Source organism: Archocentrus centrarchus, chromosome 2 (assembly GCF_007364275.1).
Source record: "Archocentrus centrarchus isolate MPI-CPG fArcCen1 chromosome 2, fArcCen1, whole genome shotgun sequence".
NCBI lineage: Eukaryota > Metazoa > Chordata > Actinopteri > Cichliformes > Cichlidae > Archocentrus > Archocentrus centrarchus.
Genome location: NC_044347.1, coordinates 15,711,078 through 15,730,897, shown reverse-complemented (window position 1 = coordinate 15,730,897; position 19,820 = coordinate 15,711,078). Strand labels below are relative to the sequence as shown.

General features: G+C 42.4%; 1 protein-coding gene across 1 annotated transcript; it reads right to left on the bottom strand.

The window, feature by feature from the left end:
* Nucleotides 1–1,857: 1,857 nt before the first annotated feature.
* igfbp5a (insulin-like growth factor binding protein 5a) lies at nucleotides 1,858–9,109 on the bottom strand. Its single transcript, XM_030750608.1, has 4 exons — nucleotides 8,365–9,109; nucleotides 2,825–3,018; nucleotides 2,420–2,539; nucleotides 1,858–2,299 (listed from the first exon to the last, which is right to left on the bottom strand). The coding sequence occupies exons 1-4, from the start codon at nucleotides 8,696–8,698 to the stop codon at nucleotides 2,168–2,170; spliced, it is 780 nt and encodes a 259-aa protein (XP_030606468.1). The 5' UTR covers nucleotides 8,699–9,109; the 3' UTR covers nucleotides 1,858–2,167.
* Between the last annotated feature and the right edge of the window lie 10,711 nt (nucleotides 9,110–19,820).

Genomic DNA, 19,820 nt, shown 5'->3' with positions numbered 1-19,820 from the left:
TATACGAGTTTTAAGACTGATACCGATATTTGGCCAATACATTGGCTGATACTTTCTTTTCTTTCAGACACAAAAAATAAATGGATTTTACTAACATTTGTCACATTTAGTTATTAATTTACTCACTTATGCTCTACCCGACTATGCTTGGATCAGCTGGTTGTTGTGTTTGTAGGATGGAAATGTGTGTTGCCAACAGGGAAGTTGCAGAGTGCCCACTGATGGACAAACTAAGCAACATTGACACTCATAACATGGTTGAAGGGTGTTTCTTTTGTCTGTTCTTTACTTATTTAAAATGTTATTTATCTGCAGATACAATAAATGCAGATACAATTAGACTGGCAAATAGCTGGCTACAGGTGTATAAACCAAGCACCTAGGCATGCAGACTGCTTCTGCAAACATTTCTGAAAGAATCGGTCGCTCTCAGGAGCTCAGTGAATTCCAGTGTGGTACCATGATAGAATGCCATCTGTGCAACAAGTCCAGTTGTGAAATTTCCTCAGTACTAAATTTTCCACAGTCAGCTGTTAGTGGAACTCACCAACTTTCTGCAGAATCCATTGTTACAGACCTCTAAATTTCATGTGGCCTTCAGATTAGCTCAAGAACAGTGTGTAGAGAGCTTCATGGAATGGGTTTCCTTGGACAAGCAGCTGCATCCAAGCCTTACATCAAGCACAATGCAAAGTGTTGCATGCAGCAGTGTAAAGTATGTCACCACCACTGGACTCTAGAGCAGTGTTCTCTGGAGCAAAGAATCACGCTTCTCCATCTGGCAATCTGATGGATGAGTCTGGGTTTGGTGGTTGCCAGGAGAACGATACTTGTCTGACTGCACTGTGACAAGTGTAAAGTTTGGTGGAGGGGGGATTATGGTGTGGGGTTGTTTTTCAGGAGTTGGGCTCAGCCCCTTAGTTCCAGTGAAAGGAACTCTTAATGCTTCAGCATACCAAGACATTTCGGTCAATTTCATGCTCCCAACTCTGTGGAAACAGTTTGGTGATGGCCCCTTCCTGTTCCAACATGACTGCACACCAGTGCACAAAGCAGGTCCATAAAGACATGGATGAGAGAGTTTGGGGTGGAAGAACTTGACTGGCCTGCACAGAGTCCTGACCTCAAGCTGATAGAACACCTTTGGGATGAATCTCGTCCAACATCAGTGTCTGACCTCAAAAATGCGCTTCTGGAAGAATGGTCAAAAATTCCCATAAACAGGCGCCTGGGTGGCTTAGTGGTGAAGCCAGCGACCACATACATATGCCGCGTTGCAGTGCAGGTGGCGCGGGTTCGTGTCCCGGCCCGTTGCAAATTTACCCGCGTGTCTTCCCGTGTATCTTTCCCCCATTTCCTGTCTGTCTCCACTGTCAGTAAAAGCTGCTGTGGCTAAAAATGTAAAAAAACAAAACAAAATTCCAATAAACATGCTCCTATACCTTATGGAAAGCCTTTCCAGAAGAGTTGAAACTGCTATAGCTGCAAAGAGTGGGCTGGTATCATATTAAATCCTAGCGATTAAGACTGGGAGGTCACTCAAGTTTATATGTATGTGAAGGAGATGAGCAAATACTTAATGCTAGCTACAATACGGTGTAGCTAGCATTAGTCATTTGTATTTGCCATTGATGCTCAAATGTTTGACCATGATTTGGGTACTTTTAGTTCCCTTTAGTGTGTTTTGCACAAGCACTTCGCACAAGCAAAGTTATGGAAGTACATGATTTTTGACACAGTGAGTATTAGATGATGTCTCCCACTTAGCCACCTATATATATATATATATATATATATATATATATATATATATATATATATATATATATATATATAAAATATTAATATTTAGCCACATTCAAGATATGTCTTGTCTTTTCTGTAATAGCACACAACATACTGTCTATATGATCAATGTTTATGAAGAGATGTATTAGCTAACATCAAAAATAATACGCAGTCAGTGGGAAGCCAGCATTAAGACCTACATGTGCAGATTCACTTAAGCAAGCTTTTCAGTTTGGCTCCCTTAGAAGAAAAAAAAATGATAGAGTCCATTACACCTGAACATATACAGTATAAAACCATTTGTGCCATATTTTCCTGATTGTCAGTCATAAAGTGTGCTAGCTTGATTGGCAAGTTTTAAGAAGAAATAGGTTTGCTTTCATTCATTGCTGTTGTTGTCGAGATCTTTGCACTGCAGTTCTCCTCCAGCATAGTTGATGCCCGGAATTTTGACGCCAAACCGGTCTACGCACCAGCAGATCCCCCTTTTCCGGCCACGAGATGGCTTACACTGTGAGTTAAAAAAGTTAGATCTGAATAAGGAACTCGTTTTCATTCATTTCTTGTGGTATATTTGCTTAATTAGGCTGACAGATAATTTGTTTTGACCACAAAGTAGTCAAATCCATACCTGTTTGCGCTTGAAGAAGCCCTTCTTGTCACAGTTGGGAATGTACAGTGAGAGAGCGAAGACCTGAGAAGTGTCCTTCATGTTGTGAATGAGATTATCTAGTCTTCTCCTGCAGGGCCCCTACACACACACAACAAAAGAAATGTGAGTGAGTGTTTACTCGATCACAACATGTATACCTGCATCATATTTCACTTTTGGTTCAAAATGCCCTGGAAAACTGGAGGAGCCCAAAGCAGTAGGATGCAATATCTGCGTTTGTAAAGCTTTATTCAGCCAGAAGAAATACGGTGCAAAAAAATGGCTCCAAATGTCTTGATCAGCAAAACAAAATCAACAGACCTTAGTCAGTGTTTTTTTTTTTTTTACCTTGGTATGTATCTTTGTAATCTCTGCATCACTTACAAAATCAGGATCCAGTTTATCTATGCTGAGTGGAGCCAGGTTGCTGGCAGGTGCAAGCTTAGCCAGCTGCTTCTTGCGGTCCTTGGCCTGCTTCATGGCCTGGGCCTTGCGACTGCTGATGTGACCTCCATATAAGGGCACCTTTGTTTGTGGTAGGGCTGGGACATCTAGCATGTCATCAGGAGACTGTCCACCTGTTTGGGAGACAATAGCACACAAGAAAAGGGGGTAATTTATTAGCTTTCCTTTCAACAAACAGTTCAGTCAACTTTCACATCAAAATGCTCTGTGATTATGCTCAAGGCCTGATGTATTCCTTTGGCATAAAACATTTGCTATTTTTGGAAAATTTAGAAAGCCTTCTAAACCTGTTGCTGCTGGATTGCTGAGCCTGTTGCAGCATTAATACTGCCAACAGCATAACACAGAAGAATGTCATTTAACACAATAAAACTTGTACATATGCATATTTCTCCATGACCTAATAAAGCAACAGCTCTCAACAGCATGCTTCACTGTAGGAGCTGAAAAATGTTCCAACTATCCAAGCTGACTTCTAGTAAAATAAATGCTCGAACCAATGTAGGAGTTTTAAGACCAATAATGACACCAATATTTGGTGAAATCCAAGATATCAGCTGATATTTCTTTCTTTCAGACACACAAAACATAAACAGATTTCCCTAAAATTTGTCAAGTGTCGTTAATTGAGTCTTTACTAAGTTAATGTGGTGATGCAGTTTAACAGTTTAACATCTTATTTCTTGCCAAAGCAGGTCATGGATTACTCGTTTAGGCTCCATCGGAATCTGCTTGGATCAGCAGGTTGTGTTTTAGATAAGATAAGGTTTATTTTTCACATGCAGTTATAGCAGCAGGGCTCTAGACAGAAAAAAACTTTCAGCCGAGCATGCGTGGGTGTTGGGGAGTGGGCACTAATTAGAAATAGATTGCTAATGCTAATTAGCTTACTAATGCTAAACACTAAATGCCATGCCAGCTTGCTAATTCAGTGCACCTGAATCTCATTGGGCCAGGTAATTTCTGACGATAGGGAGCGTGGATCCCTCTAGTCTGTGTTACAATGCTCTGAAAATAAGATACACATTTACCTGCAGCTATTGTTAATAAACATTCCTTAAGCAACACTCAGTGTGTTATCCTTGTGAGTCTAAGAAGACAAGAAACAACACAAGCACCTGGGCTCCGTTTTTCCTCTATTGCTTTCATGCTGGTCACTATTTTGCCCTGCAAAATCAAGCGTGAGCAGGACTGTTGCGAGATCGTCGCGAGCCTGGTTTCGGCAATGGGGTGTGTGCGTGGAGCTTGTGGGTGTGCGGAGTGTGTGGGGTGCGCGTCCGCTTGCTAATTGCAGTGATAGAACAGTTCTGATAGCGAACCGGTGAAATTCTCAGCACAAGATGACCTCAGCATGGCACAACAACTGCTGCCTAGAACCCTGCACAGTACAATGCACAGAGAAATGTATTTTGTATCTAGGTTAAAAAAATGTAAAACTCTAGTTGTTAGTATTTATACAAGGTTATGTTATTGCAGATGTGTCAGTAAGTGCATGGCATGGTATACTGCAAGTCACACAGAATAGAATAATTTACATATTGCGTAACAGTCCAGTTCGGGGCTAAGCAGATGGATGGCTTGTAGGTAGAAACTCTTCAAAATGCCTCTTTATGGAGTTCCAAAACATATTGCCAACAGAGAAGTTGCAGAGTTCCCTTTGATTGTGCAACATCAATGCTCATAACATGGCTGAAAGGTATTCCACCTGTCTCTTCTTTAATGTTTAAATTTTCATTTATCTGCCATTATAAATGTCAATACTGATATTAGCTAATATTGGCCGATATATCACTCAGGCTCTAATAAATGCCAACATTATAAAATCAACAATAATATGCTTTTCCCTACAAAACCACATTTATTCAACTCAGTTTCACTTAATCTTTTTACACTGGTCATCTACACCCCACCAGTGGAGCCATCCCACAGTTTGAGAATAAACACATGCCGCTTTAAACTAGTCACAACTGGGGATGTACAGATGGAGAGTGAAGACTCTTTTGTGGCTTACTTAACTACTAAAGAAGCAGCTGAAGTTAGCTGAAGCTTGAGTCACACAAAGTGGAACTACAGCATGTCCAGTTAGTAATGGTGGATAATTTGCAATGGATGATTACAAGTTAAAGACATGGTAGATTTTTCTTTAAAGTAATGCTAATCATTACAAACAGCTTAAAGTCCACAGGTGTAATATGAGGCCTGTGTGAACAAGGCTTCAAAGAATTTTTCAATTGCTTGCATGAAGATTGGTAAAAAATTAAGGGCACCGGGACTGCTCCAACCTGGATTTGTAGCTTCTTAAACAGTGAAATTAGAAAAAAAACCCCAAAAAAAACACTCATGAAGACACAAGGCAGCAGTGTCGAATTTGGAAACATCACAACACAGCTTGATGGTTTCACTGCACCAGCTAAATGCTCATTTAGCACAGTTAATGGCTACTGGCCAGGTTCAGATTGGATGTGTTGACATACAGGACAACATAAGCTACATTTATGGCAAGTCAGGCTGCCAGTTTGGGGTATATGTAGACCAGGGGTTTTAAAACTTTTATAGCAAGTGACCTAAATGAGATATTTAGTCTCACCCTGGCACCCAGGGCCATGAAAACATGCTATTACCCTTGTCATGTGGCAAGCCACCAAAAACAGCCGCAACCCATTTTGGGTCCCAACCCCCACAGAAACCTTCATGTACATGCATCTTTCATTGGTGTAAAAACGCCGCTCTGTGCTAAATTTTGGGGAATCACACAAACTTCAGCAGTCGCCCCTCTCCCTTGTCCCCACCCTCAACCTCAGCAACTGCACTGAGGTCAGAGCGAGCGCCTGTGGCTATTTTTTTCCCCCCCAAACAGCACTATAACCTGATATTTCCTTACATTTATAGCCTGAAACATGCATTAGCTGTGTATGTGTCCTAAGCCCCTGTTGGCCCATTTCCACTGCTGTGTCACGCACTTGTTTCCGCTTTCATTTTGCCAGATTGAAAATTCCACATATAAACCTCTGTAGTTCTGCCAGTGACGTGATCGTTAAGCTACTAAGCTAACTGCTTGGTGAACCAAGGTCACTGTGTAGCTGCAAATGATGCTTAAAACCTCCCGAGCCCCCGCCACCCTTCCCCGAGCAATGATGATGAAGCTCATGATGACGATGATGTCATCCATCCCTTCCCCTTAATGACAGGTTCTTGGAAAAAAGAGAGAGATTCCCTGTAGTTTCCTGCTGACAAGGGTTTTTTTTCTTCCCCCAGAGAAAGCTGAGGCAGCTCAGCAGCCAGTGTAAGTCCAATCAAGTCTTCACTTGCTAATCTCCAAACTGGTCTAATCTGACCTGTGCTGACTGATCACATCTTTCACCCCCCCCCCCCCCCCCCTTCCTGCCTCTTTTCCTCTTGTTAGCCTTTGTGATCCTTGATAGCTATGCAACTCCCTGCCGAAATTAGTAACTGAATCCGCCCCCCCCATCTATCCATTCTTTCCCGTTTTCTTCTTTGCTACATCTGTCCAGATGTTAGTGTTACGTGTACTGTCAGACCTGAAAACGAAACAGTCCTATTTTTAGCTGTTATCATACCAGCTTATCTCACCATTTTTCTGATCTTTGACACATCATGAATGTGCAAAATGCTCAGACTGCACACATGAATAGTAGTGCATTAATGTAGCTATATACCTATTAGGAATGCATGTATGCACACATGTCCATGGCCCAGTCTTTTCAGGTGTCTACAGAATGTATTTGATATACGAGGTGTGTATATATGAGGTGTGTATGTGGGTTTTTTGTTGTTGTTTTTTTTTTTTTTTGTTTAATTTATGTGTCAACAGAACACCCAGCAGGAGATGGGGAGTTAATGATGAAGCTGGCTGCCGGGCAGACAGACGGGGGATCAGAAACCCACGCTCAGCCTGCATTCTGCTGAATCACTGCACAGCCGGGGCCTGCCTGCAGCGCTGAGATGGAGGGAGCGAGCAAGGAAGGGGGGGGGGGGGGGGGGGGGAGGACTGGGTAGACAGATGAAGAAGAGACCAGGGTGGGACTTACAAAAGAGTGATGAGAGGGAGCAGTGTGGGAAAAGGGAAGGGGAGATGAATTAAAAGAGTGAACTGATCTTGCTTTAGTTGGACAGCCCTGCAACATTTTTATAGATTGAATTCACAAAAGCATCTACTGTAAGCAAATGCCAAATTTCTGGCTTGGGATTGAAATGTATCTTTAGTTTGAAAGTCCTATTTCAATTCATCCTCTTTTCTTATCATCTGCCTCTTGTTACTGGACTTCATGCCAGTATCACATAGCAAGGAAATCTGCAGTTCTTTTGCTCAGCCCACTGAGGTTTAAAACAGCTTGTGAGAATATTTATGTTTCCAGGGCAGCGTTGCTTCATCACTAAAACTCTGCAGGAAAATGAAACACCAGATAGAATGGAAATGGAAAGACAGAAAGGTGGGGTTGGGGGGTGGGAGAGTAGAATAGGGTCGAAAAGATGAAGAGGGACAGCAGCCAGGTAGGGAAAGAAGAGAAGAGAACAGAGAGACAAAAAAAAGGTGGGTCAGGTGTGTGAAAAGGGACAGGTGGTAGATGAACTGACAAAAGGAGGGACAAAAAGAAAAAAAGACACAAGTAATCATAGAGGAAGGGAAGTGGGTAAAATATGATTTCACACCTTGAAGAGCGTGAGCGCAAGCCAACATTTCCCGCAAAGCTATCCTTAGTGCTCCCCTGCAGACATGGCAACTCTGTCCCTGCGCTGCACCACCTGTAATCTTCTCTCTCGTTTTATGCCATCTGTGGGGGGCCCCTGAGGCGATGGGCCACTCACACGAAACCCACTGATTACGGGTTCGCAGACCCACAAGGTTCAAGCTGAGATGACAGGTTGATGGCCACTGCACACCAATTGCTGAAAGAGTTCAAGGGGTCAAATCTCACGGTGGCGTTTGAGTCCTGTGCCCTGATAATGACAGGTGTCAGCCTGCATTAAAGACAGCTGTGAGATGACTCACATCAGCCTCTCTGGCTCCCCGACAGACAGACTCGCTGTAATCCTTCAGAAAATCAGTAAACTCATAGCATGCACGTAGGAGCAAAGTTGTGTGACAGGGTTTAATTGAATTTTGGACTGGAGATTACTGAGATCATTTCTCCTTTTTTTTTTTTTAATGGCTGCCGGAGAGTTTGTGTATCTCTTGTGGGCTTCAATTCCTGCATTGCCAGCTGTTTACTATTTCTTTGCACCGTCACATCTTTGGGTGAAGCAGATTTTCTGAAGTGTAAATGGATGATGATGCTATCAGAGCTGTCATAAAGAACATCAAAGTATCATGAATGTTGCTTAACCCAGGACGGGGAACTGCAGATTGAGCGCTTTTTGTGTCCCCTTATTTTTTCTAATGATACACAATAATACTGCCAATTAATCTCCCTTTTACAGTAATCTCTTCGTAAGCCTACCTTTTGATGGATACTGCAGTTTGTACAACTTCTCGTTCCTGCACACCCCGCGGCCGTGCAGGAGCGCGTGCAGCGGCTTCTCCTCTCCGTTCTTCGGCAGGCAGCGGAGCCCGCGCGTGCACGGCCCCGTGTACACACCGCACGCCTGGCCCTCTTCGAGCGCGCAAGTCAGACAGCAGCCGCAGCCGGGCTCCTTCACCGGCTGGCAGCCCACCGGCACCGGCGGACACATGGATAGGACCTTCTGATCGCACGGCTCGCAAGGCACGTACGACGAGCCGCAACCGGTAGTGCTCAGCAGCGGAACCAGCAGAAAGGAAAGGCGCAGCAGCATGGTACGGTTCTCGTCTTAAACTGCGGGCTGGGGGTTTGATCGAAACGAGTATCAGCTAAATCTTGTGGTGAATTCTTTCTTTGTTAAAGGTGTCAGTCCAAACATCAGGCGGGTGTCAGCTGCATCCACAGGTGCCTTGCGCGCACACTTCTGAATGTCAGCGCATCCGATGCGTGCAGTCCTCACTCTGCTCCCCTCTTTAAAACTCCGCAGAGTCACCAACAATTAAACAAAAAGAAAAAGAAAACAAACAAATGAAATTATCCAGGCACCACGTATCTATCCCTTCAGTGATGCCCGCTTTCGTTTACGCGCAAGCTGTTCCTCTCCAAATGAGGAAAAAAAAAAAAGCCTGCTGATTCTTCTTGTCGCTCTCTCTCTCGCCCGCGCTCTCTCTCCCCCTCTCTCTCTGTAGGTTATTTTACCCGCGCGGATTGCGAGCAGAATGTATAATCTGTGGCTTTGAGCTTGCCTTTTAAAAAAGAAACTGCCGGAGGCGAAGCCTATTAGGATGGGTATGTCAAACAACGTGTGGAGGGGGGAGGCGCACTTGTCAACTCCGTGCGCTGAGATGCTGATTTCACAGGGCGGGTGCTGGCATGCCTCCAGATCTGCCCGATACGAGACGATGCTCTTGTAAGGGACTGAATAAGACCTGATCTTCCTCACTGCAGAGTTGCCATTTAGTATTGTCAGGATTATGAATACAGAATTAACTTTATTTTTGTTGTTGGCTGAAAGCAGATGTATAACTTCACCTAAAGCTGAAGGAATTTCGCTGTTAGAGACCTACGAGTGCACCTGTGCTATCAGAAACTGGTGAATCTGACCTTTAATGACCCCCCAAATACTCTTCTTCTCTCAGAGTTAAGGGTGGGTTCTTGCATGTGAAACAAGAACACTTTACTATTCCCCTCAGATATCAAGTCAGTCTCTGTTTTTGGCCAAAGTGCTGTAGCTTTAAATATTTGCGAGATGCTGTCTTAACAATAACAAATGAATTCTCCAAAGACATGTGCTGCAAAAGGTCCAGATCAAGGCAAGTTGCACTCACAGTGACCTTATTTTATGACTCAGAGAGGTCAGCATCCAGTGAGATAAATGGCTAGCTCTCCTGGAGTACAGAGCGCTCATAATTCACTTGAATGTTTTGGCAGTTACCAATATATGCCTGAGGATTTCAGATGATGAGCATGTTTGTGTTGCAAGTAAACAGACTATCCACATACACCAAAATGAATTCATTTAGTGCTTATGACCCCAGTCGTGTTCATCCTGTTGCTCCTCTTGTTATTGCTGTGTGTTTTTTCTAGATTATTTAGCTTCATTTTGCTCTTTGTTTACATCCTGTGAGTCCAGATCTCGATCTTGCAGTTTAAATGAAGTTTAAGTGTGGCATAAATGTATCAGTTCAGATGTTTGTAACTGAATCTGACCTTTGAAACACCTTTACACGCCCCCCAACACACACACACACACACACACACACACACACACACACACACACACACACACACACACACACACACACACACACATACACACACCTTTGTGAAACTGCTCAGATCACCAGACCCCGGCTTGCCTTTGCCCTTGACCTTTACGCTCAGTGACAAATGGCGTCACTAGTGAGGAAAAGGTCAGCTCGGTGTCGCCCACTGGCTCCTTTCTTTTCCCTGATCTTCCTGCCCAGAGTGGAAGAAAGAACACCATTCAGACTGAAAGCTGTGAGGCACATCTGCACTTCACAGGCTCCAACTGCAAAGATATTCCTGTCAAAGCTCACCCCGAGCCTCTGCTGCACATCTATGATTCATAAATTGATGGTTTATGACCCCGAGACACATTGGCAGTGCTAATATGTCACGCTTTGGTCTTGTTTTGATTTTTTTTTTTTTTGCCAGATGTGAGATTTGTGGAGGATTTTTTGTCCAAGATCATTTAGGGTCCGTAAACCATGTTACAATGTCTGTTGAGGTTATGCTTTTTTATATAGTTTAAGCCCAAGTCAGCTGGTGCATATTGGTCATCTGGTAGCTTCTCTGCATAGAGCTGCGAGGTTTGGATTTCTCCTGCAGGATGGCGATTTAATTGCAAAATTATACCCCAAATGCAACATTAGTTAAAGATTGGGTCATTTTATGGGGGAGTGCAGGTTCAACTCCTCTGTTATCTGAACTGGCTTCCGAAACTGCACCGGTACCCGTGACTCTGAGCTTTGACTTCCTGGAGGAAAAAAAAAAAAAAGCCAACACAGGAAACCCATTTTAATAATTTGTTAGATTTAATCTTGTGGTCTCCGTTTCTATGAATTGAGGGAATGTGTCATAACCCGAGGATATGAATGCTTGAATCGCAGTCAGGAACAGAAAGGTGGTGTGCATTAAAACACACACCCGCCAGCCAAATGATGTCAAGCCACTCATACTTGGACACTCCCAGCCCTGCAATGCTGGTTTGCATCCAACTCCTATAGTAGCAGTAAGAGCGAAAATAGGGCATGTGTGTGGCAGAGAAAGAGATGTATGTGCATGTCATTCTCTCAAGAGACTCATGGCAGAAGAACCACCTGCTACAGCGTGGGCCTTGGAGCCTCAGTGGTGCTCTAAGGTTTTTTTTTTTTTTTAAAAAAGAAGAAATAAAAGAAATAATTAAAAATAAATAAATAAAAGAAGTTTTTGGAGAGTCAAAACATTCTCATGCCATGATCTCAGTGTATTTATTTTACATTCAGTAATCTTCTCGTTATGATATTCCACTGATATCATCAGCTCTGGTTGTCTTAGGAAAGAATAAGAGCAGTAACTAATACGTCCAATATCTGCAACATCTATGGGAAATGACTGCACATCGATGATGTCATAGCTCAAGAGCCTTTGCTGACGATGATGTCTGGAGTGACAAGCTTGCCTAGCAACAGGGACAAGACCCCCTACATGAAACCACCCCTCATCTGAACTGCAGTGGGTAAAAATTGCTGCAGCACCAGCTTCCTCAGACGTACACCTGCTTGAAGTTTGAAGAGGATTACATTAAGGGTTTGCTGAAAGAGGCAAAGAGACACACGCAGATATTTGTCTATTTATTAGAGACATAAAATGCTGAAAAAATGTTTGACATTTAAAAAGAAAATAAATAAAATCATGACTTGCAACATTTGCCATTTCAAAATGAGAGTTTCTTTTTTGTTCTTGCCCCCACCAGATACTTTACTGGGGGGGAAATGTTAAGAAACAGTGCTTTTATTTTGCTAGTATTTCAGGTACAACTCTTTAGATAGCACCACTTGGGGTTAAAAAAAAAAAAAAAAGTATATAACAAGAATCTCTGGATTCCAATGAAGTTTGAAAGGTTTTTCTACTATTGTTCATCTTCTGTCTGCAGTTTGGCTTTTATAGCCTGACCTACTTTATTATCTGTTAAAAGACTTCATGCACTTGTTCTTGTAGGAGACAATGGAGCTTGAGCCAACTTGAATGATGTGGGAGCAGAGAAAATTATCAAAAGCAGAGAAAAGAAGCAACCTCAGCACAAAATAGTTTGGGGAGGCGATACAATCTATGGCAAACAGCTCTTAAGTGTCTGATTTCACTCTATCCCCAGGACCTCAGGCTAATGTGCTGCATTACAGGAGAGAATTAAGGAGGAAAAAAAATACACAGCAAACAATCTTCATGAAAGTGATACTTTCAAAGTATGTATTGTAAGATGTTTTATGGTTGCAAAGTTATTTTTTTAAATATGCATTAACCACAGACTGTACATAAAAGACGCACCACTGTGTGATGTTACACAAGGGATTAATGAAGTCCATTTGTGAGTCTTTGAAACACGGGATTACAAACATGGGGCAGAGCTGACTGTGAAACTAAAGGACACTGTATGCTCACACATGGGTTTATCTTCCTTTCTGACTCAATTGGGGACCACAGTTTCCAAAATGAACTTCCTGTTGTATCCAGTATGACTTTAGCCCACAATGTCATCAACAATATGTTTACTGAAGTCCCGTATTCTTCTTTAGAAGACTCGGAGGGTTTGTGCAATCAGAGTTACCCCTGCTGGCCATTAGAAAGAATGCAGGTTTAACTTTTACTTCTACACTGCTTTGGTTTTTTTTGGAGCTGGAAGCTACTTTAATTTTTATATACTCTCTATGGTAGTAACATTTTAACATCAAAACATCGTATTTGAACATGTATGATCATTTTTGTCGAATCCATAGACTGTGGCAGATGGAGCCACTTTAACATCACCTGTTGCTTTAGAAATTTTGAAGCTTCAGTGTTAGTGCTTTGGCTGCTGCCATGTTGTTTTCTTTGGAACCATAAATCACCTTATATAGGTGAAAGGGTAGAGTGAAAGGGAGAAACGTTCCATATAAGCCCAAACCGTTATTCTACCAGGCTCTAAATATGCTGTTTAATGCTGTAAAATTTTTCATTTTAATGTGGGAATCTGTGGGGATTGATTCCATTTAGCGTCAGCCTCAAGTGGCCACTAGAAGAACTGCAGTTTTTGCCACTTCTTTGGTGGCTACGTTTTTACGGTCCAGAGGCTGCCCGTTGGTCTCATCGTGATTTTCAGTCCCAAACTCTCCTTAGCCCTTTAACACCAAGCCATACATACATCTATTAACAGCCTTTTACGGCCTTCATCACTGACCGTATCATCACTGACCGTATCACCGCTGACCCGATTCAGATGTTATCAGTCCTTAAATGCACATTATTAACAGTTATCAGTCCTATAAGTGTAGTTCAGACTGGCCTTCCTGCACCTGTTAGCCATCTCAGTAGGCCGTTATCACTAATTACAGCAGAATACAGATCCACTCCAGACATCTGCTCCAATCCATATCACACCCGAACTGTGATCCTCTATTAGAACGATGATAACAACCTTTTTGCCGGCTAGGAGGTGGAGACAACCCCTCCTGGCCCTTAACTATGGGTCTGATAATCATTGATAACGTGCATTTAATGGACGTTTAATGGCATTACCGTAATTGCACTGCAGTTTGTCCTGTCAGAAAACTTGAAATGGTTTCTAAAAGCTGAGACATAGCATGTGGTTATTAAAGTAATTTTACTTGAGCTGTTGGCAGAAGTCCACAAACGGCGGGACATTTAACAGACACAGGTATTTATAGCTGACAGCTATCTGTTAGGCATGTCCTCAGCTAATTGAAGGCACTGAAGTGGACTTGCCTACCATGTTTGTGGTGCTGTTTGGAGCTTTACTTGGTCTGTCTATCTGTGCTCCAGTTTTTGTAAAATTATACTTGTATGGTATTTAGTGTTCGCTGGTATGCGCATCCAATGTGTCTACACCAGGGGTCGGCAACCCGCGGCTCTGGAGCCGCATGCGGCTCATTCAGGCTTAATCCGCGGCTCTGTGCGGCTCACGGAAGTAAATTATAAATATCCAATTGAAGTGCATTTTATTTTTGTCAGTTCGGTTTTAGTTGTAGTTTTAAATTGGAACATTATTGTGATATTGAAATATTAAAATTAAATAATTTTATTTATCTATTTATTTATTTTCGTTTCTCAATATATGTGTCACTCATGGTAGCGGCTACCGGCTTCCGCTAGTATTTGCGGCTCTCACTGTTTTGTTTTCTGTGGAAACTGGGTTCAAATGGCTCTTTCCGGATTACAGCTTGCCGACCCCTGGTCTACACAGTCAATGAATGTAGCTAAGCGAAGCTAGCTAGCTGAATACTTAGCACTGTTGCCTAAATATTGTCACTTTTGGCTTCTGAAAAACCTAAAATATCTAATTTTAGACTTAAGAATTGTAGTCCACAAACCTATGGGTGATGTTACATAGACATGTCCTTCTTTTTTATATATATATACATATATATATATATATATATATATATATATATACATACAATCTATAAATATTTTGAATTTTTTTCCCTGCAAAACTGAAAGAGAATAAGGGAGTGTAAGATAATTCATGAAAGTGATGGGTGGATTGGTGCAACACTAATAGCAATGCAAGTTATTGTTCAAGCATCTTCACCATATGCAGTATTGAAAATGCACAGAAGAACATTTGGTTACATTTAATTCAAAATTCCCTGTTTATCCAGCCCTGTCTATAATCAATCCTACACTAAAGGATTATGCTGGTATAAATCCATCTGTATAAAGCTGACTGTGGCTCTGAAGTTGACTAATATGTGTGACTTATGCACTTCACATGACACAGTCAGAGCTTACTGTAAGCAATAAAGCCGAATAAACAGCTGCAAATGTGCTGAGGCAGCTTGTATTGCTGAGTGAAAATACAGAGCCGGTTCCCAGAATACAGTAAGCACAGCAAAATTAGACGAGTGAAGGTTAGATACACTAGAGCTAAATTTCCAAACAATGCAAGAGCGTTAAGAGTAGGCTTAAAGTAAAGAACAGGTGGATCTTACAGGTGTAGAGGTAGAGCTGAATTCTGTTTATATCCCTCTGTGTTTATTTAGGAACAAAAGGAACTAATGGACTGGATATGTTAGATATCTCCAACATCCCTACTGGCTCTTTGAGTATAGCAAACATTTTCATATCCATATTTGTTTACTCTTCGGTCATCTCGGTGATTAAGCTCAGCGCTGCCTACAGAAGTTCAAGCATCCCTGAGCAAAATTCCCAGGAAAAACTTGAACCATATGTAGGAAGTGAAATGCAATACCACATCAATGGCAATGCAGCATCGATGACAGTATCTGGATTGAGAAAAAAACAAAACAAAATGAAGAAAAACAAAGTGCTATTTACAGCCGACAGTAACGATAAAAAAACCCCAATTCTTCTGCCAGTTCATTTTTTTTTTTTTTTTTTTGCGCCTTTTACCGTAACGTGTCTGGCTGCGGTTTCTCTGACTCACAAACTTAGGATGACAGTGCACATTCCCCCCCACCCTTGACATGGCAATTGTAGTTACCAGTGCCAAATTACATGTCTCATATAGTACATGTTTGGGAAATGTAACCCGCAAATCAGCAGGGTGCTGTGATCTGCATGCAAAACTATAGAGCAAAGTAAGGGGAGGAAAAACAAGCGTAAGCGAGGTGTTTAAAGAGCTCCGTAGGCTGCAGGGTTTGGGGAGGGAGGATTATAGAAAGCAGTACGTGAGATGGCAGATTGGGTAAAACCCTGTCAGCACATCTGTGTGGCCCTGGCAAATGTGGATGGGACAAAGGCAGTTCATTGGTTCCAGATGTTGGGAAAGATTTGGCGCTCCTGTGCCTTGGCGATTCTACTTAAGGAATAAGTGCCTTTTTCTGTGAATTCATGGAACCTGAATATTCAGATCTGTTGGCAAATTGTCTTTTGAAAAGTGAGCTGTATCTGAATGGCTTGCAGTGGAGACAAATTATGTGAGGTTGTCTTTGACTCAGAGGGAGGTAGCTTGGATTTGGCTCACAACAACCAGTGTTGACATGCTTTAAGAAGATTTAGACCAAACTCTCTTTAGGAATTCCTGTATTTTCAATATCCCACATGGAAAAACTCTCAAATCTAATGTGTTTTTACTAAAAGTGTACACTGTTATCAATGGAAATTACAACTAAATTTGGGTCTGGATGCTCAATGTTCTGTGATTCTTTCATAGCACCTGTGTAATCAGAAAATAGCAAAACATTTCTGGAAAAAAGATTTTTGGCATCCTTGTCACCATCATCGTTAAAAGGAAAATGCTTTCTCGGAATTTGCGGCTTCTACTCATCTGCAGTGTGCTATGCAGAAGTTCTCCCAGGAAAATATGGATGAATTTGGCAAGAAGATGCTCTCCAAGGAACTGTTTTGATTTACAGCTCTGAGGCTTTAGCCCTTGTTGTGGACCACGTGGGCCTTTCCCACAGGCGTCGGTGCACGGAGCAATGAGTGATGGTTACATTTTAGCAAAGGGTCTTTCCTAGAATAAATCCCGCTATGGTTTTCATGGTCGGTGTGATTTGGCGAGGCTAGACTAACCCCTTCTAGTGTTGCTCACAATTTTGTGCATCATTTGTATCACTGTGTCCACGTATGAAGTGGCATAGGAGTGTTTCCTTTGGTTAACTCCTTCATTTTAAAATGGTTTGTTTGCAAAAACAAATAGGCCCAAGTGCACCATGTGTGGGAGCAGTGCTAAATTGCAATGAGCAACATACAACAGTAAAGGGATCAATTTGGTGTGGGTCAGTTTCAGTGTAGTTGTAAATTAAAACACAGTCCAAGTTTCAATCATCACTGAACTCAAAACTAATCAGCTAAAATGTGTATATGTCTCAATACAAGCCACCACCTCCCCACACAAACATCTCTAGGGTTTATAGAAAATGACTAGAAAGAGTGGTAGTTTTCTGGGTGAAAAAGCCTTGTTGATGTCAGAGGAGAATGGCCAGACTGCTTGGGGCTGATAGGAAGATGATACTAAATCAAATAACTACTCGTTATCACTAAGGTGTGCAGAAGAGCATCTCTGAACTGACAACTCTTCAAATAGATGGACTAAAATCAGATATTGGATGTGTTGCTGAATTATATGTTTGTGAAAAGTCCTGCAAAACAAATTGAATTAACGATTGCATTAAAATACCGGGCAGTTGCAGTTTTGTGGTGAAGTTTATAGAGAATCACTATGCTGGACGGGTACAGAGCAGGCTGTTCATGGTCAATACTGGGTTACATAAAGAGTACAGACATCAATTATATAATAATAATAATAATAATAATAATAATAATAATAATAATAATAATAATACATTATTTAATTAATTATTAAATTATTAATAACACCCAAGGACACTTTACAGGGGTTGAAATGAAACAAATCACATAAAGCACAAACAGAAACTAAACTGACCAAAGGAACTAAAGTGAGTATGCAATCTTGAACATGTAAGTTTTGAGTTGTGATTTGAAAACTTGAAGAGAGTCAATATTGCAAAGGTCTGGTGGGAGAGAGTTCCACAGCTGGGGAGCAGAGCGGGTACTGAGGCGGACAGAGGGCATAGTAAGGCGGATAGAGGAGGAGGAAGACTGGAGGAAGGAGGAGTTGATGTGAAGAAGTTTGACTAGATAAGGAGGGGCGAGGTTGTGGATGTCCTTGAATGCGTACAGGAGGATTTTGAAATGAATTCTGAATTTAACTGGGAGCCAGTAGAGTTGCTGCAGGACTGCGTGATGTGGTGAAATGAGGGGGTTTTGGTGATAATGTGAGCAGCTGAGTTTTGAACCATTTGAAACTTCTGGAGGGATTTGTGAGGAAAGCCAAATAAAAGGGAGTTACAGTAATCAATACGGGAGGTAACAAGACTATGAACAAGGATGGAGGTGGTATGCGGGGAGAGGGAGGGGGCAGAGACGATTTATGTTTCGTAATATTATTGATACGGGAGTGGAAAGATGAAGTGCTGTCAAGAATGACACCCAGACTCTTAACCTGAGGGGAGGGAAAACTGAGGAGCTTTCGATTGAGAGGGAGAAACTGCCAACTTTGGATAAGGTGGATTTTGTTCCAGCAAGGAGGAACTCAGTTTTTTGCTGTTTAATTTAAGGAAGTTTGAGGTGAACTAGGATTTGATTTCAGATAAACAGGTGGTGAGGGAGGAGGGTAGGAGGGAAGAGTTAGGTTTGATGGATAAGTAGAGCTGGGTCTCATCCGTGAAGCAATGGAAATGGATGCTGAATTTGCAGAAAATATTGCCAAGGGGAAGGAGGTAAGTGATGAAAAGGAGGGGTCCCAGGACAGAGCCTTGAGGCACACCTGAAGTTACAGGAGGGAGAGAGGGGGATTTAAAGGCCTTAAGCTGGATGAACTGAGTGCGGCCTGTGAGATAAGAACCAGTCAAGAGGGGTGTGGGTGATGCCAATAGAAGATAATCTATTGAGGAGGATGTTGTGGGAGACAGTGTCAAAGGCCACACTCAGATCAAAGAGGATGAGGAGGGAGAGTAGTCTGGAATCAGCTGCCACTAGAAGGTCAGTGATTTTTAGTAGAGCAGTTTCTGTGCTGTGGCGAGATGAGTGAATAATGGCAAATATGAAGGGGAGGAGAGAGGAGAGGCAGGATTTAGCTGTGGGGAGAGGATCAAGTAGACATGTGGAAGGCTTGGATTTCTAGATGAGGTCAGAGATTTGAGAGGGAGATGGTAGTTGAAAGCTGGAGAGCAGCTGACAGAAGTGGGGAAGTTTGGATGAGGGGAGGGGAGGGGAGGAGAAACAGGACATACGTAGGTGTTGGTGGATTTTGTTGATTTGGAGCCTATCCCAGCTGTCATAGGGCAAGAGGGAAGGTACACCAACCTGTTGAGACACACAACCATTCATACTCACATTCACACATTTAAGGTGAGCTCTGTTGGTAGTTGTGTTTTGGGAGTATTGTTTCTGCTTGGAGTCCGGGGTGGGACAGACTGGCTTCCTCCTCCCTCCGGAGTGGGGTCTAGTTTCCCACTTAGCAGCCAGACCATGGGTTGCCCATCAAGCTGCAATCAACTACTGGTACTTAAGGACCAGTTTGAGCCACCACTCTTCATCGGATAGTCTGCTATTGCTCAGAGGTAAACTGGCTCCGTAATATTGTTCCTCTGTTGGTTTTGTGTTTCTCTGCTTCCAGTTTAATGTGCCTGTCTCAAAAGCATATCACCTACATTTGCAGCTACCTGGTTCTGCAAAACTGGTCTTCTTCACCTTCCATCTCTCACCTGTACTTGGATTCCTGCCTCCGGCTTTCCTGGCTGCCCTCCTGGAACTCCTTCCCCTGCGGATGAACTAGCCAGCAACCCCTCCAAAGAATGGATTTACTCAATCCCTCAATGCCATCTCTGCTTCTGATGATTTCTATGGATTTCTCACTCTTGGAATATCTGAATTAACTCCCCTGTCCTCTCTCTTAGTGGCTCAACCCATTGCAGATCCAGTCACTGGTTCCAGCTTCCTCAGTGACCCATTTCTTTTGCTTAAACCTGTGAGAAATAAACACTCAGAAACTTGTACAGTTATCTCTGTGCATGCATTTTTGCTCCATGTTGCTTTGGCCTATGTGGCCCAGGACACCTAATTCTGCCTTTTCTACTGTTTATACTGCCTAGGCTTTGGAAATGATCCATGTAGCTTGTGAAACCTGA

What these genes read in the sequence shown, in the direction of transcription:
- igfbp5a (XM_030750608.1), bottom strand. Translation starts at nt 8,698, where the DNA reads ATGCTGCTGCGCCTTTCCTTTCTGCTGGTTCCGCTGCTGAGCACTACC. An exon ending in ATAAACTGGATCCTGATTTT is followed by an intron (nt 2,540 to 2,824) that starts GTAAGTGATGCA and finishes GTGTGTGTGTAG; the next exon opens with GGGCCCTGCAGGAGAAGACT. An exon ending in GCTTCTTCAAGCGCAAACAG is followed by an intron (nt 2,300 to 2,419) that starts GTATGGATTTGA and finishes TTTAACTCACAG; the next exon opens with TGTAAGCCATCTCGTGGCCG.